At 39.1% G+C, this 17,906-nt stretch overlaps 2 protein-coding genes across 5 annotated transcripts in view; both read right to left on the minus strand.

Moving 5' to 3' along the window:
• cep192 (centrosomal protein 192) overlaps positions 1 to 4,774 on the minus strand; it is a 48,988-nt gene extending 44,214 nt beyond the window's left edge. For 2 of the 3 annotated variants that reach the window (XR_009923780.1, XM_062398556.1), the window contains exons 1-5: positions 4,595 to 4,769; positions 3,257 to 3,498; positions 2,899 to 3,006; positions 1,676 to 1,833; positions 977 to 1,038 (exon numbers count right to left, since the gene is read on the minus strand). Coding sequence is in view for 2 of the 3 variants with exons in the window: in XM_062398556.1 (XP_062254540.1) it covers positions 977 to 1,038; positions 1,676 to 1,833; positions 2,899 to 3,006; positions 3,257 to 3,426 (498 nt within the window). In the remaining variant the exon portion in view is untranslated. Of the gene's footprint in view, positions 1 to 976; positions 1,039 to 1,675; positions 1,834 to 2,898; positions 3,007 to 3,256; positions 3,499 to 4,594 lie in introns of all 3 variants that reach the window. The other variant, XM_062398557.1, reaches the window with a different exon arrangement.
• A 3,518-nt stretch (positions 4,775 to 8,292) lies between these two features.
• seh1l (SEH1-like (S. cerevisiae)) lies at positions 8,293 to 17,746 on the minus strand. 2 transcript variants are annotated; one of them, XM_062400226.1, is made up of 9 exons: positions 17,432 to 17,746; positions 16,884 to 16,934; positions 16,413 to 16,559; positions 16,065 to 16,276; positions 12,329 to 12,427; positions 12,065 to 12,205; positions 11,743 to 11,897; positions 10,098 to 10,251; positions 8,293 to 8,546 (listed from the first exon to the last, which is right to left on the minus strand). In XM_062400226.1, exons 1-9 carry the CDS (start codon positions 17,540 to 17,542, stop codon positions 8,369 to 8,371), a joined length of 1,248 nt encoding a protein of 415 aa, XP_062256210.1. In that variant the 5' UTR covers positions 17,543 to 17,746; the 3' UTR covers positions 8,293 to 8,368. The 2 variants fall into 2 exon arrangements, with proteins under 2 accessions (XP_062256210.1, XP_062256211.1); XM_062400227.1 differs by lacking the exon at positions 8,293 to 8,546 and adding an exon at positions 8,553 to 8,950 and having other exon boundaries at positions 17,432 to 17,744.
• Positions 17,747 to 17,906: the final 160 nt, after the last annotated feature.

Genomic DNA, 17,906 nt, shown 5'->3' on the forward strand with positions numbered 1-17,906 from the left:
CTAGCACCACCGCCATGCTCTCTCCGTTACCTGAGTCACTTTGACTTTGTTGGTCTGGTTGGGGATTTGGAGTCTTTTTGTTCCTCTTTCCTGCCTCTCGTCTTACGCTCGACATCACGGTTAATTGTTGTTAGTAGTTTAGATGGGAAACGAAATGTAATTATGTTTTCTGGCTAGTTCTCCGGGAGCTTCTGGATCAGGCTGTTGCCTCGATCATGACGTCACCACACTCACCACGAGCGGGCGAATGTGTGCTCCCAGATAGTGAGTGTATGAACACACTATATATAAAACTTTATAAGCTGTGTTATCAAATATGTTTTGCAGCTCCAGACAAATTTTATTTGGGGAAATAGGGGGCAAATGGCTCTTTTGATAGTAAAGGCTGCCTACCCCCTGCCCTAACATGATATATCCGTGGTTTAAAGTCGAAAAAACTGCTGCAATGTGTATTTCCATGTCCATCCTCTTCGAGACCAGTATGGTTCTTAAGAGGAATGTCCATGGACTCATTTTACGAAACGAGACGTTTCAATAACATATTTTTTAGAATGGACTGAGTGAAAAAGTCCGGGGAGTGACTGTTTTAATACTTTGAGGGTCTCTATTGACCCCCTTCAAGTAATTACGGATAGTAAAAGCCCAGAAAATGTATTTTCCAAATTATTGGCCATTTAAATGAAGATACATTTTAATCAGAGAAATGTTTTTTAAAACCCAGCCCTAGAACAGGATATGTTTACATTCTGATTAGAGAACGGCCGCTCTACATCCTCAGCCTCAACTTCCCAAATAGCCTTTGGAAGATGCAAAATACCAAATAAATAGCTGATTATGACCCCCTTTGATTTTGATGCAAGTTGAGAGAACATCAATAAAAATATGACCAATGAACAGTATTGGTTATACATTATTGTAAATGAACCATCACATATAATAGGTAATCCTGTATTACAGAGGAACTAAGACTGGGTACCTTTGCATCTGGATTGCCTTTATGTCCATACTGGGGAAGGGCCAGAAGCCCCGTTGACAGGTCTGTTAAGAGTAAAAAAAGATTAAATTAGTATCATTAAAAAATATGTGTTCAATTTATTTCTCCCGTCAGGCTCAGGTCGAGTATCCACAGATGCTCAGCTGAAGGTTCACCTCTACAGAGTTTACAGTGATATGCAGCTCCAGCTCAGATAATTCTGTGCACCTTCCTTTTCTCTCCCCCCCCCCTCCCCCTTTTCTATTCTGTTTTTGTCAATATTTATTTTCATTTAAAATCTGAGATCAATAAAAAAAAGGATACTACGCTAATTATGCGACTTTATCCCGATACAGCTTTACTCGAACGTGTTAATCCAGTACATTGTGATATTGTATGTTCACTACTTGGACTACAAAACATAACAACTTTTTTCGTGGTTTAGTCTGGTGCGGCTCTGTCTTTTTATTTTTCTTCATACCATTCCTGGCCTCTTAAAAGATATTCAGTTGTAATTGGATTATTGAATGATGGTGGTTGTGACTCTGGTAAACATAAATAAATTCTTTGATAGGTGGGCTTGATCTAACAATGGCCGCTTACTGGTGTAAATTTCAAGTGCTCTAGTTAAGAATGGGCTAACAAAGTCTCATGCTGGGTAGTATGGATAATCTAAAGCTAGAAAGGAGCAGCCGCTTTTACCTGTCCCAAGTTCTGTGGGCCTGCCATGGACTGAACCAATCTCTGTAGGAAGCAGCTGAATAATGGAGCCCTGGTTTTGAGATGCGCTGTCATCTAGATTAATCTTCACCAGCATGTCTGATAGACGGTGGGCTGCAATGAAGTCATCCGCTTTGTCCCTGTGAAGATGATGCGTAGCAAATAATTAAGACCACATACAAATGACATGTCAAATATAGAACATATTATTTCATAATAATATGCTTGTCCACAAGGCAAAATACAGCATTGTGGTTTGTACGCCTCGACCAACCAGTGCAGTCCATCTACATAATTTTTGTTTTTCAGAGTTATATAAGGGCACAGTGAACTTTACTTTTGAGTCCAAGTGACAACTGATAAAATTTTCAGAAATCTCTAAAGGCGGTCTTGAGATATCACATTCAAGAGGCCAAAAATCGTGTTTACCAAGGCCACCGTGACCTTGCCCTTCGATCAAGTGACCATTTCATCAAAAACATGTCTGCTAAATTTGCGAGAGTTTCCTTGAGGTGTTCCGGAGTAATTAAATTCCCTTTGGGCATTCCTGATATGTGGCATTCACCACAACATGCAGTCACATGCGTTTGACCTTTGACCTTAAACCAACAAAATCAGTTCATCTTAGATTCCAAGTGACTGTTTGTGCCAAATGTGAAAGGATTCCCTCAAGGCATTCAGCAGATATCGCATTCACAAAACAAAGAAATTGCTTCCTGAGTTCATAGAGACCTTGGCCTTTGACCACCAATATGTTATCAGTATAATATTGAGCTCAAGTGAATTTTTCTACCAAATTCCCTTAGGGTGTTGCAGTATGGAGTACACAGACAACCCGAAATCAATATGGTGTCTGGCTGTCACCTGCGCGGAGGTATTAAAAAGGAATTCAACTCTGCACTTAACTGTAAAAGTACTCAGTGAAATAATCTAACCACAAGGTTTGATTTAAAAAAGATAAATATACACAGCTACATAATTATTACAGTATTGTAAAACAAGCTTTTGCCTTATGGTGACAAACGTCTGCCCCAGTTTAAATACAGCATAAAGAAGTCAATCCAAACCCTGACTAACGGTCTACAGAAAAATAAGCAATAATAAACAGTTCTAGGAACCTGAAGATGAGATTCAGCTCATACAAGACTTCAGACAACACTGTAAATGAATTATGCTTTGTGATCTACATGCATGTATAAACTCACAATTCATCCTTAAAGCTGAGGGCAAACTTGGGCTGTTCTCCAACTGATGGCTGTGAGCTGGCCTGCTTCAACTTATTGTCATCCAGATATGACTTCCAATGATCTTCTCTGTAAAGCAAAAGCATAGGGCACCGATTTCATAAAAAAATATGCTTTTTAACATACTTACAGCTCTACATTATTTTCAGTGCTCCGAAAGCTGAATGCCGACTCAGTGTGAACACCCTCAGCATTGATGGAAAAAATAAAAAAATCCCCAAACAAAACTGGAATGATTTCAGTATCCATTCTCACACTGAATGGCCTGTGTGATACAACAAACAAGTCACATCTGTCCAAAGCAGCAGCCAACTCCCACCTGTTGTCCGAACTGGGTCTGATTTTTGCCACTGTGGAGGCAGCCACTGGCAGTCCCGGGCCTGAGCCCAGTGTCACATTCCCTAGTGTGGCACGGCCACTGGAGCTGTCCATAGACTCACAGAGGAAACTGGGAAGGACTTCATCTTCCAGCTTGTAATGACCTGCCATGGTGTTTGAAATGAGCAGGTTGACAGCCAAGTGTGGCTTGTCTTGAATTCAAGCGAAGCTCATCGGTCATGTCTAGGAAAGATAATTAGACAAGGCAGGGTATGAGTTGAAATCAAACAAAAAGGTAAAATGGATCAATTGGCAGATTTTTACAAAGTCCATTTCAGTCTACCACACAAACCCAACACAGTGCAGTCTAATACAGTTCAAACAACGGAAAACAGATACAACAAAACTTCTGGGTTTTACTGCGGATCTTCATAAACCAACAACTCAGGAAAGTAAACAGAAAGAGAAGTGTCCATGACGCTTCAATAACAGTCTTCCTATATACAATATGTTTAGGAAAACAAGATACTTTTGATGGTCAAGTCAGTCCATCAGTCAGGCATACCCCACTAGACGTGGATCAATAATGTAGACCACATCATCATTAGCTTTAAAACCAAAAGCGTTATTTGGGATCACTTGCAAAAAATGTAAACTATTGTCCTGCAGCAGTAGTGTATTTACTTTATCTATGATATCCCTGCTGTGGCCACGAAACAATCTCTTATTTTCACCTCCACCACACTGCTACCACCTCGATGATTCTTTTCATCGCTTGACGCCACAATTCAAGTAGAAACCCTTTGGTCAGCAGGATAATACAGTCAATTTGCATTGACCTCATTAATGGTTGAATGTGGGTGTCATGGCAAACGTTTCCACTAAGAGAGAGATTTATAAAGTTAACTGAGCCTTCAGATGTGCATGCTCACGGTTTTATAACACACACACACACACACACACACACACACACACACACACACACACACACACACACACACACACACACACACACACACACACACACACACACACACACACACACACACACACACACACACACACACACACACACACACAGCTAGCTAGCCTACTTGCTAAAAACAAATGGGTTTGTCAAATTCGCCAGTACGCTCTAAATGTGAGTGGCTCCTCTGTCTTCGTTCAGAACTTAGACGGACATTGCTAGAAGACAAGTAACCGAGAGCATAGTTATGTTAGTTATTTAAATTATCCTGCGAGCTTATATAAACCAATTCTCTCAGAAGTGGTCCATTTCACATAGACGAAAAAAAAAAGAGCAAAAGATAACGCGAGCGTTAGCTGGAATTCAACTTACATTGAAAACTCCGAGACACCGCTTTTTCTCTTCCAACTCGAAGTCTTTTATTTATAAACTAGCAGCGAGAGGCTGCAATACGCAGTTAAGTTCCAAAAGTAACTTCCCAAAGTCGGGTGTTAAACAATGAAAGTCTGGTACGTTTGTGGAACACACCGTGCAACAGTTCTCAGGACCAAGCAGCGCCCGGAAACTACAGGAAGCCCGCGAGAGCGTAATGTCGAGGGGGGCAAGACTTAATCCCTATAAACCACTCTTATTGGACAATAGAAACGCGAGGGATGCATTAGTCGACCATGATTCGATTGCACACACGTCAATCATTTCTTTGGGTTTGTTTGACACACGGAAAAACAGACTTCTCTCAACGCACGAGAAAATAAATGAACTGGATGCTTATTTTGAATCGGGTAAAGACAGTTTGAATTTATGTAGAAATCAGATGTATCAGTGTAAAAAATTCTCAGAATAAAATTATATTTCGAAGAGCACCCCCAATAAGCAAAACATTTTGTTTACCACACAGCAAACGAGGCCAGAGATTCTAGAGCAATGATAGTCCCTGGTCCAGGAGGGGATTTTATTGTATCACATGTTCTGCCAAGCCTTGGTTAGCAGACACCTGCCCACAGAGAGAACTGCCTAAACATGCATTCCCCTGTCAGAAGAAACGAAAAGCTATTTATGAGTTTATTTTGAAGTGAAATCAGGGAAAGAATTGCCTTATATTTACAAACATTAATCCCCACTGCACCCCATAGGGAAAATCTCTCATTTCAGCCACAATAAGGGAAGAGTAACCACAACACAAATTGATCATTTACTTGTTTAATGACACTTAAGTAGGGAAGATGTTCATATCTAGAAAACAAGGACTTTTAAGTTTCCTAAAACAGACAAGTTGACAAACAGACTCTAGATAACCACATCAGATCATAATAGCTCGAATATAGTTTAAAAAATATTTTTTTTCAAAGATTTTTGTATTAAAAAAGTAGAACAATTAATAACAATAATAGCTTGAATTTATATAGCGCTTATCAAGAGGCACAAGGACGATTAACATGTGTCCGTGATGACAAAAGAGAAAAAATAAAGAAAAGAAAGTAATTCGCACAAAACTGAATAGAAATTAACAGCACTTATGACACAGTTGAGTCTTAACTGAGGCCAAAGGCCCTAATGAACTGGTAGTGTTTGAGGAGTGTATTGAAAGCGTTGTAGTGTTGCGGTTTTTGGCGGGGAGAGAGTTCCAGAGGGTGGAGGTTCTTAATTTGGTGCTGGGGATGGAGCAAGAACCTGTGTTTGAGGACCACAGCCTTCTGAGTGGAGGAGGTTAGTTAGATATGGTAGGGCTAGGGCGTGGAGGGATTTATAGGTGACAAGGAGTAGTTTGTATTTGATGCTGGCTTTGATTGGGAGCCCGTAGAGTTGAATGAAGGTCGGGATGATGTGCTGCCAGGGCTTAGTGAGAACTTCCAGGTTCCGGACCTTGGGGATGTGAAGAATGAGCAGCTGTCAATGTAGTGGACAAGATCCCCAACCTTCCGGCGCAGAGCCTTGAAGGCCACAACCAGGGGCTCACTCCTGTTACTTTTAAGTTTGAAAAGGTAAAATGACACCCAGATTTTTATGTCATTCGGGCAATTGACTAGTGACTTGGGGGTTGGGGGGTTATTAAGGCCACGTTGACGGTTTGATACGACCAAACAGGAACATGTAGATGGTGAAAAAAAGGGGGCCCAGCACTGAGCCTAGGTTGACTGGAGGCCCAAACCTTGCTTTTTCAGGATAGGTGTGACGTATGCCGTTTTGAGGCAGGAGGGGACCATGCCAGAATTGATTATGCTAACCATGGTGGAGCAAAGGATGAGTAGAAGTGACTTAACCAGGGCAGTGGGCGTTGGATCCCAGGAAAAGTGTTTAAATGTTTTTATTTGTGTAATTATTCAATATATATATATACAGTACTGATAAATACCCCAAAAAAATACCTCTACCAGAAAGCCTTTTATTTAATCTGGACTGTTCTTGTATTTCTCTCCTTTTTCATTTATTTGTGTTGTAAAGGTGCTACATACATCCAATTATACAGCTTATTGACTTTCAAGTATCCAGTATCTATCAATGACTATGCCAATGTTGCATAACCCCCAAAACATATAAATCAATACGTGTTTTTTGTTTTGTTTTAACTTCCATGCACTTAAAGGTTGTTCAGAATTTAGGGACATCTAGTGGTAAAGTTGCAGGTTGCAGCAGAACACCCCTAACCTAACCCTCCTCTTCCAAAGATGAAAGTGAATCTGTGTTAGCCTTCAGTTGTCATAAAAACTCAAAAGGTGTTAAGTTTGTCAAGTTCAGACTACTCTAAAATACATGGTGGCCTCCGTAGAGAAGACGTGCTCCCGATGTAAATACAAAGGGCCCATTCTAAACTAAAGAAAACAATTATAGATAAAACACACCAGTGAAATCATCAGTGATCATTTAGGGCCCGAGCACCGAATGGTGAGAGGCTCTATTGAAATGTAAGGATTATTCTTTTTCTTATTAGGGCCCGAGCACCGAATGGTGAGAGGCCCGATTGGAATTGTAAGAATTTTTATCAGGGCCCGAGCACCGAAAGGTGAGAGGCCCTATTGAAATTGGAAGGATTATTCTTATTAGGGCCCGAGCACCGAATGGTTAGAGGCCCTATTGAAATTTAAATGATTATTAGGGCCGGAGCATCGAATGGTGAGAGGCCCTATTGAAACTATTAGGATTATTCTTATTCTAACCCCAATGAATTAGCTTTTTGAGGGCTTTAACATGCTCAAAAAGTTTCTAAACTTTGCAGTAAATTAGAAAGTGGTGAAAATGTACGTATTCTGGAGTATTTGGAAATGGGTGTGGTAAAAAGGCTCAACAGCGCCACCTGGAACGCAGCCCCTAGGTTTCCAGATAACCAATTTTCACCAAAATCGGGACACAGGTGTGTCTTGACTTATCATAGAACAAAGTCTCAAGGATTTGAAGATTCTGAAAAACCCAACAGGAAGCCCGCCATTTTGGCCATATTCCACATTTTTACTTTGAAGTACTTGTCCTAAGGCTTTCTTCAGATCAACTTCAAATTAAGATTAGTGTCATAACAAGATGGAGATAAAAACTGATTTAGAGATAGATTTTTCATCACACCGTGTGACCATGGCATGGCATCAAAGTTTGAATAAACGCCATCAAAACACGAGGTGTAAGCTTTGTTTTACAGATATCTTTCAATTTACATAACATTTTCAGTGTGATGTGCTATTGATAGCATTGACCGTAATGAGCAATTAGCAGGAAAGGATCGACATCGCATGATGGATGCACGAAGTGAAGCATTTATCATTGCCGCAGAGCGCAAAACGCATGCAACGCGGAGACTTGAGCTTGGTCATCGATCGTTCTCTCCACCAGCCGCATCAGGCTTCAACGTGCTCGGGCCCGCCAGTGCTACAACGTAGCCCTAGTTTATTTACAAGTTCTGCCAAAAGATCTCTTTCACCTAAATCTCACACACTAAACCTTTAAATACAAAGCTAAATATTGGAAAATTATGTTTATTAGTCACTTACTAGCATATATGTTAGACTATTATAGCAGTTGTCAAAATGGCTGTCCTTCGCCATATAATGTAATATTCCCACACTCATTTGACATTAAAAACACAGAATGAAGGTCTTTATTAATAATGAGCGACAGTTCTGTGGCTCCCTGCTTATTTTAGCTAAAACACTCCCAATATCACTGCCCTTCAGCCTCTGGTAAGGTCAGCAGTGATCTAGAGGAGTGTCTGTTGGGCAGAGCCTGTTGTTGAGGCTGAATGGGCTCAGCATCACAGTGCTCTATGAGGGAGGAGGGAGGCAGCAGGTGACCGTACCTGTGTCCTGCTCTGGGAAAATCCAAAGGTGGAAAGAAATACCTGAAGCAACAAAAATAAAAAGGAACGAGAGGAGACGAAGACGACAAATACGTGGACAGGGCAAAAACAATGGAATACAGGGGGAAAACACGTAAAAGGAAGTAAAGATGAGAAATCAAAGGAGAAAGGATGGATTTTGTGCTCTACAAGATTATTGATTTTAAAGGGGCCTATTCAAAGAGGTGAACACATCAGATATAATTTTGTAATCACAGCAAAGCTGATGCCATGAACAGAAGTAACTCATGTATTGATCTACGACATAACAGACATTTGTGATGCATTACCAAAGAGGGAAAATGATAGCTATGCAGAGGAGACATTATTAATATGCAGGATCCATGTACATCTTTGGAAAGGTCAGCTGCTGCAGGGGAGGGGCAAAGGGAGCTCTCTTGCCAATCCTGCATGCAACAAGCAGTACAATATCATATTAAATGTCACAGTTTTGTCAACCAGAGAGAACACTGCATTACAAAAGTTTACTTGGTCGCAGAGTGGATTATTCTGTAACATAGATCATCAAACTGTGCACAGATCCCATGTTACTCAGGTTAGAGTTAAATGTAAAAAATTGTAATGTCAGGTTATCAAAATAAAAAACAGGAATTCAGCCACATACATACTCTGGCAAAACAAGCATTAGATCAATTAGTTTACTGCTCCTTTTACCATGAGTAAATATGACAGTTATAATATTTTCTATTATATAGTCCAAATCTTAAAGTAGACATTTGTAACTTTTGCTACAGGTGACTATTAATGGATGATAGATGCTTAAATTTGATGTAACAACTGGAGAAAACTGAAGATCTGCAATGACACTCACAACATTTTATGATGAAATTAAAATGTTTATTGCAACCATCTTACCTGTAAAATATTTATTAGCTTGTTTCTCAAAAGTTACATAGTCATGTAAGCTGTCAATGTCAATGGCTGTATTCATGCCCACGTGTATAAACTATTTTCAATTTTTTTTTACAGGTAGTTAATACGATTGATTCAAGCCATCCTTCTGCTCTGTAAAGAGTTTGGCAACATTTGTTCAGATGCAATCAAATGTATTGAAAAAAAAAAATAGTTTAGGAAATGAATGTGCTTCTTTTTAAATGCAACAGTCATATAGCTACTGGATGTTAAAATGTTGTAATCAAGTTTATGACATATACAAAATGCTGCTTCCTACCTACAAAATGGTTCTGCCGTATATCGCACTCAAGATAATTAAAATGCATATGAACGGCTTTATTTTACTTTTTATACCAAGAAAGTGTTAAGCCCTAAATCATTCTTACAACATGCATCCATACATATCAAGAAGGAAAATAAAGTAAAAAACACAACACATTGGCCTCCACAGGCTTGATGCCCTCAACTCGTATGCTGGAAGCCAAGCTCTTTGCATAAGTGCAGCATTGGGTCAGTTTGGGCCCAGGAGTTTGAGAGTTAGAACCTGCAGTCCCAGTCAGTGTGAGGCAGAGTGAGTTGTCAGATTGACGGACTCAGGTCGGGCTGGGTGAGTGGCGTCTAATGCACCACACCACCTACCTTCCTGCAGACATCCCGTTCAGTGCATTCTGAGGTGTCTGAACAGAGGAGCCCACAATGGTGCTCATGGCTGTGGGCTGACCAGATGAGCTGGTGAGCGGGCTGCCGTCTCCCTTCAGGATTCCTGTGCACTTCCAGTTGTCCATGTAGTTTGCTGCAGAAAGACACAGGTGGCACAGTCAGGGATTCACTACTTGTAATATGTAAGTTCTTACGACCGTAATCAAAGGGAATGAAACGATGTGACAATTTGAGTCAGGGTGATTTGACCATATTTTACCTTACACACACACATTGCAGTAGGAGGTTCTCTGCACAGACGCATTAACAATAGCAACAAATCCTCCACATTATTTAGGCGAGATATGGCAAAGCAGAAAGAGGCAGAACGTATCATTAATTCCGCTGCAGAGATCACGTGATAATTTTTACAGCACACCGACACCGTCTTTGTCTGTGTCTTCTACACCTGTGTCACCGCTTTTTCACCGGGAGATGTTGCTTTACTTGTGATAGATATGTACATCTGATTTTGTGAAGATGCATAACCACCTGCAGGGGAAATCAGTTTTTTTTCTCTTTTGTTGCTGTTATGTTATTGTACCTTATTTTGTATTTCTAAAAGGTTATGTTTATTTCTCTCTATAGATGATGCAAACTTGTGTATGTATTTTCACTTTACACAATAGTTAAAATGTTCAGCCATAATACATTTTTTTTTCTCTGTTGGTTGTATTCTTTGTGGATTTCCAAAGCATCTGTTTTATCTGAAACAAAAAAGCAAGTGCGATACACAAGATCGGCAATAGTTGTCGGCTCACTGACTTCAAGACTTTCCGAAGTTTTTTCTGTCCACCCATGCAAACGGTTTGTATTTACATAGTGTTTTTCTAGTCTTGACTATTTAAAGCCCTTTAAAAAAGGTACAAATTTAGCAATTCATCCATTCATACATACAGTAAATCTATGGGAATTGCATGTGGACAAATCAATGTCTGAACTCGTTGGCACTGTCAGCATGTCAGCTGGTCAGAAAGTAAACAAGGATCTCTCCTCTCGCTGTGAACAGTTTTTGGGCCAGCATACATTAGATAGTTTAATTTTTTACCTTGATTTGTTCATACAGGGATGGTTGTAGATCTCGAAGATGTTGCAACATGTTTTATGTATTTTAAACTTTGGCAGTCACTTTTGACAGCACGTTTTTTGCAGATTTAATATCCGTCTTCATTGCCCTGCATTTTTAGATATCCAAAATGCTCCAAACACTTCACATTTAAGGCATTTTTTCTTGGTGTCAATAAGGCTGGTACGTCAGTTCCCTCTTCTCAACTAACGTTTCTGTTAAGTGGCTCGCACCCACAAACAAGTGCATCTACACACACAAAACGTGATTCATGAAGAGATCTGCGAACATACAGAATACGTGACTCAGGAGATGCAGGAAACCATAGCAAGGTATTGTTTTTACAATTCTTACAGTTACAAAACCGTGGTTATCATAAAGGTCCCTAGTTGAGTCTATGCTTACTTATAAAACTGGTATTCTAAATATTTTAATTAAAAAGAAAACTACTTTTTCAAGATGAAATGAAGAGAAATGACTAGTCATTAACAGCAGGCAACACCAAAAACTCCTCCCAACCTTTCCAGAGCCGCACACAGCCATCATCCCCAGAGGAGGCCAGCAGGGTGCTGGTGATGTTCCAGCTCACACGCCACACCTGGGAGTTGTGGTTGTCAAACTGAGCCATAATCTGCACTTCAAACTTCGTGGGTCCTGTTGAGGTGCTATCCTTCCTGTAAGATGGATCATAGATAAATATTTTTTTATAGATTTACGACATTTTTGAAGATTCACTGACACGTAGAAGGCAGGTATAAAGCAAAGACACTACAACCTCTATGTTTGAGTCCTTCATATGACAACTTTGACAATTAACATAGGAAAAAACGGAATTGGTCACCTCATAGGAACAAGCTTAAAGATTCTGACATCTTTCGTTGCAATGGCAAGGACATGGAAGGATCTTCCCAGGTTTGGAGCAAATGCAATGTCATGGACTGCCTCAGTGACGGTCATCAGCGTCTCTGCTTTGGCATATTTCCTTTTAAACATTGATACATTTTTAAATACAAAACATTTTACGAAAACTTAAAAAAATACAAATATTTTTGGTTTATATTGGTTATCTTTAAAAGTTGCTTAAGGAACTCTAAAGGATACATACCTTGTATTTTCATTGTACTCATAGATCTGAACTTTCCCACCATATGACACATTGCTGTCGTCACTCCCCACTGCAAACATTGGTGGATGTGCACGTGAGCTGGTTGGTACGGAGAAAAAAAAAGTGTTCAAGCTAAAATACTCAAAATCTAAATTCAAGGCTGTTGTCTTTTAAAAGGGAATTGGAGATTGAACACGTATTGATTTTATGACAGGTTTCGCCCAAAACACATTTACGAGGAATAAAAGAGGACAACTGTAGAAACATGCCTTAAATACACTTGTACCTCATTAAAATTGTTCACAAATGTGTATTCAATGAGTTCTAATCCACACTTAGATGATTGATCTAATTATTTTTATTTTTTAGATTAATCTATAGAGGATTTTTAAGTACTTGATTAATATAATAATGCATTTATAAAAAAATTTATTCAAAGACTTACATACAAACAAATCCGAAACAAAGTATGCACTACAAGGCATTTTTCCATAAGAAACAAAATAGCCAAGTCAGAACTGCTTCAACAGTCCCATATCTCTCTGATGTTTTAAATTGCTATGATATTGATGCTCTTTCCTCCTCATCATCATCTCTAAAAAAAACTGATGAATTCATATTTATGTTTCTGGATAAACAGGGCTTTGCTTCTTCTGCAACAATGAAGTGTCCTGTCTGCAGGACTGTGTGTGTCTGTGTATGTGTTTGTTCGTCTCTGTCCCTCTTCACACAAACTGATAATCACATATATTCAGTTATTAATCATGATGTCGAATCATGTCTCTGGATCATTCCGGTCACTTTAACCGTAATGTCCTGACTGTGCAAGTCAAGTCTCGTGTAGCCGGTTTATTGCAACCATGTGTCTCAAACTCTAAAGTGAATCAAAGAAACAAAGTAAACATCGGCATTGTATGTGTCCAAATAACTTGTTAACAGTCGAGTTAGAAGGATTCTGATTCACAAATGTATGCATGGTGGTGAGAAAAAAAAAAAATCGGCTGGTTCGCACTTGTCATGAAACTGGCGCCGATTTTGTGCTGAGACTTATTTTCTGCGGAGATTAAGAATATTTCTGCACATTCGAAGCACAATGTGTGGACAGACCTACGGGCCTGAGTGGCGCTCATTTTATTTCACATTTTTGTACACAAGACGCTTTTTAAGAGAGAAATTATCAGATCTGTGACGCTGAAGCCAAAATTTGTGAATAAAACATCGATTGGAATATGCACAACTAAAAATAACACACAATTTTCTCAATATTCATTTAATTGGTAGATAAACTAATGCACATTTTCCCTATTTTAGCACAGCAGAAACCTTGCATTAAAATAAAGGTTGGGGTAGAGAGTGTTGAATTTAACATCTCTAATCTAATGTTGACCAAGTTTGGTTATCCAGAATTAACTTGACACACTATCAACAACATAATTTCCATTAGTAATACACTACAAAGAGTAAGAATGTTTAGAAAAGATATCAATAAGATCATTCTGAGTTTCTGACTAGTTGAAATAACATCTTAAATTTAGTTTGACCACTCAAAACTCAAATCTTTAACATCTGTAACAGCTGGGAGTAGTAAGAACTACTTTTGCCATTCATTTTCATTTTGAATTATTACCATCTTTCATAAGGATGGTATAAATATCTACAGTTAAATCCTGACAAAACCATTCTGACGTATAAAATGTAGGCAAATTAGATATCTTGAACTAGAATTATGACGTGTCAGGATTAATTGTTAATATCTGAAACTGGAATGGTCATACTTAAGTTGCAGATATCTGTAATACATATTAAAAGGGCACTGAGAATGAAGTTGCTTTTCAAATAAACTGCTTGCAAAGATTTGTGTTTTTTTGTCTTTTTATCCGATTAATAATCAATTAATCGGACTAATGATTGAATATAATGTCGAATAATTAACAGATTTATTGATAATCAAAATAGTTGCAGCCATATTAAAATATGCATTCAACAGTCCTCCTGTATTTGTAGCATTTCTATGTTGTTTAGAAATAAAAGCTTATAAGTTGACAATTATTTATGAAATTAAAAATAATAAATATTTTCAACTTATATATTCATTTTTGTTAACAAACTAACTCAAACTATCAAATTGAATAAATAAATGAATAACAGGCAAAAACAGACAAAACAAGCCAACTGACAGAGTAAGCAAGATTTCACTAATAATATACCACAATATTCCTCACCAGACTGTCATGTAGCTCAGCTTAAGACCTACCTTTCATTTCAATAATTACATTCATTCAAAACTAGTGAACTTGTCTTATTTGTAGAACTGTAAAACTGCCTTTAAATTCTCTGCCTGTTTGCCTATTTCTCTCCCTCTCTCTCTTCATTAAACATGACAAACTTCAGTAAACAGCAGGACAAGGCTTTGAAATCATGGATTTCGTGAGGGTTTTTTTAATTTTATTTTTAGGAAACGTCGGACCAGTTGCAACCGTAATGTTTTCGTAATGCGCTAATGTTGTGGTTAATTTATCACCAACCTTCGGAGGATTGCATAAACACCGTCATTACCTGTTTGTCTGATGCTGCGGGTCAGAGAAGAATTGGCTGCAGCCGTTTGGTCGCCCAGCGCTGCATGAGCACTAAGTGGAGGAGGAGGAGGGAGGGACGTGGCGGGGCATGTCGGGACAAAATTCTCACAAGAACTCAAATAAATGCCCGTCAGATATCAAAACACATTTTGGGGGAATTGATGACAGAGAGAGTATTTTTTATACTTAAATATTGATGAATGAAGAAAAAAATTGGGCTCCAGCCTAAGGGGCACTTTTCTCATCCAGGGCGAAAGGGCAGGTGCTTGAGCACCACTAGGGGTCTATCTTTGCACGTGCCTTGTACTTAACATCAACTCTCTCTTATGTAGCCTCTATCTATCTATTCTTTTCATTTTTCACTTTTGGGAGAACAACACAATAACTTTTTCAACATTTGTTTTGATTTAAAAAGATCACACAGCAAATTGTGTTCTGTAACAGCAATTTGTAGATTATACTATTGTGACAAAAATACTGTAGCTAATGTTTTCACTACAATGAAGATAATAGATTTTGTTTTTTATCTTTTAATTCAAATCCTTCATTAAATTGAAATGTACCTCCTAGAACTAACATGTATTGTAAAGTAAGATATGTATTAATCAATCGAATCAAATTTGAATGGTATAGCCCATATTCAGAAATTTAATTGTCTCATAGAGCTTATGTGGGATCCCTCTCCCAAGACGGACAGAAGTGCAAAAGATGCCATATATATATATATATATATATATATAGATAGATATAGATAGATGAATCTATCTTAAGATACAAGATGCATTTATTAGTTCCAAACACATGCACAGACATGCAAAGGCACACTCATGCAGGTAGGGAAATGTAATCTCTGCTTTTGACCCATCTGGTGCAGGACACACAGAGCAGTGAGCGACCATGTACGGCACTCGGGGAGCAGATGTTGGGTCAGTAAGGTGCCTTGCTCAGGGGCACTAGACAGGGTAGGGAGACTCTTTGATTTTTGGACAGATCAATCCAGGTTCGCCCTTTTGTTATCTCTCCGTGGAGTCGAACCAGAGACGAACCAGAGACCTTCTCTGCCAATAGTCCAAGTTTCAGAGACCATGTATATAGATATCATATACATTTCAGACAATGCATTGTAACAGTATTTTTTTTATGTGAAGTTGTGCTCTAACCTGGAGGGATTCCAAGAAATGCAGCTGCAGCTGAGCTTGCAGGAGATCTCGTGCTGCAGGGACCATTGACTCAGGTTCATCACATCAGGAGCCTCGTAAATTCTCACCACTCCATCCGCAGAGCAGGTGGTCAACATCAGGCCCATGTGTTTGGGGGCAAATTTCACATCAGTCACTGAAGTTCTACTGTCCACCAGTGTGGTTCTCTTTATCTAAAGCAGAAATATGTGAAATACTCGGGTCAGAGCTTTCATGAAAAACCAAGAACTTTTGGAAAGTAAGTGGATGATCATCCCTGTTATAACTGCAACAGAAAGAGCAGAATCCTCGTGGTACAGTTGTACTCACCCAGTGGCTCAATCCTCTCTGTTTGTCATTGGACTCGCCTACAATCTCTTCCCACACGGCAGCTGTCCTGTCAAAGGAGCAGGAAGCCAGAACCTGCCCAAATTCTGGATGAGCCCAGGTCACTCTCCACACTGAGCCGCTGTGTGTCTGAGGAAAAGAGAATAGAGATTCTGTTGAATCACTGAACTCCAAAAAGAATATTATCAAATGTACTTTTTGCTTTGTGTCATGTTGTTGTTTGTTTCATGGGTCTTGGTTTGAAGTGGGGGATGTGAATGATGTGCATTGTTGTGAAACTGAATTTCCAAAATAAGGGACAATAAACTTACTAGTTCAAGCTGTATCCTCAAGGAATTAAAGATAACTCAAAAATAAAATTATGCAATTGTTTTAGCTTTAATCGGATGGTATAATATAATTTTAGCCGTAAGCTTCTAAAGGTTAAAAGTGATCGAGCAGCAGGTGGTTTACCTTCCAGCTTGCTGTGCAGTGCCATGCTCCATTTTCACTTTTGTCCCAAACCTGAGAGAAATAAGATCACAATTTAAACAAGAGTTGCATTGAAGTACGTGTGTAAATGTCAAGTAACATATAACACGCACTGGCATAACTGGAAACTAAAAAGGTGTCCACTTTGTGGTCCTGAATCGATCAGATTACAACTTCTTAATCACAAGTGTACTATACGTGTATATGTAATGTAATGTAATGTACTATACATACTGGGGAGTTTATTGTTGTTCCTCCATGCTAACTCTGAAAAGATTACCTACAACTACAGTAGCCTACATCTTTCCCACAGCGTCAATAGTTTATGTGCTACAAACAACATTTCTAACCTAAGCTAAATAAAACAAGGTAAAACTGCAATCAAAAGTCAGAATTAGTAACATACTCAATGTCGTTTAAGTCCGAATATTAAGTGATGAGCTCAGGGCGCTTGTGGTGAGGGTTACGTTTACTAGCTAGCGGTGAAAGCTAACGCTAACGTTAGCAAACTGATGCTCCAAGTAACTTACCTTAACACTTTGGTCACTGGAGCACGTTGCCATTCTCCGGCCGTGGAAATCATACGACACATCGTGGATCAGATCTCTATGATCCGCAGCGATACTACGCGCTACAAACATGATTGCAACACCACAGTCCTAACAACACTGGCGACACAATTCAGCTAGCAGGCCTGTCATTTGTCTATTTAAGCGTGTGTGTTTGGCGGGTCGCCCTAGTTTGTGTGTGTGTTAGCAGAGAGTGTGCTCCGAAGTTGACCACAGAGGGGCGCATATTCTTCTGTTTCTTTTTGTTGTTTCATGGCGGGTTGCACCTCACCTTAAAGGTGCATTACCTTCCCCTACTATGCTGGAGTGTGGGTCCGCGTCTCTACCGGAACTTTACTTTCAAAATTAAAGCATTTAATACAAAAACAGAAATGAGTTTGTCTGACCTCAAAGCGAGCCAATATTTCACAATGAAATAACAGAAAGACACTTCATC

The sequence above is a fragment of the Platichthys flesus genome, chromosome 11 (genome assembly GCF_949316205.1).
Source record: "Platichthys flesus chromosome 11, fPlaFle2.1, whole genome shotgun sequence".
Taxonomy (NCBI): Eukaryota; Metazoa; Chordata; class Actinopteri; order Pleuronectiformes; family Pleuronectidae; genus Platichthys; species Platichthys flesus.

Bases quoted from the DNA above. Each gene is read 5' to 3' on its own strand.
- seh1l (XM_062400226.1), bottom strand. From the start codon at position 17,542: ATGTTTGTAGCGCGTAGTATCGCTGCGGATCATAGAGATCTGATCCAC. The intron at 12,206-12,328 runs GTATGTATCCTT...AATGTTTAAAAG, and splicing joins GAGTACAATGAAAATACAAG to GAAATATGCCAAAGCAGAGA. The intron at 8,547-10,097 runs GTAGGTGGTGTG...TTGTTGCTTCAG, and splicing joins AACGGGATGTCTGCAGGAAG to GTATTTCTTTCCACCTTTGG.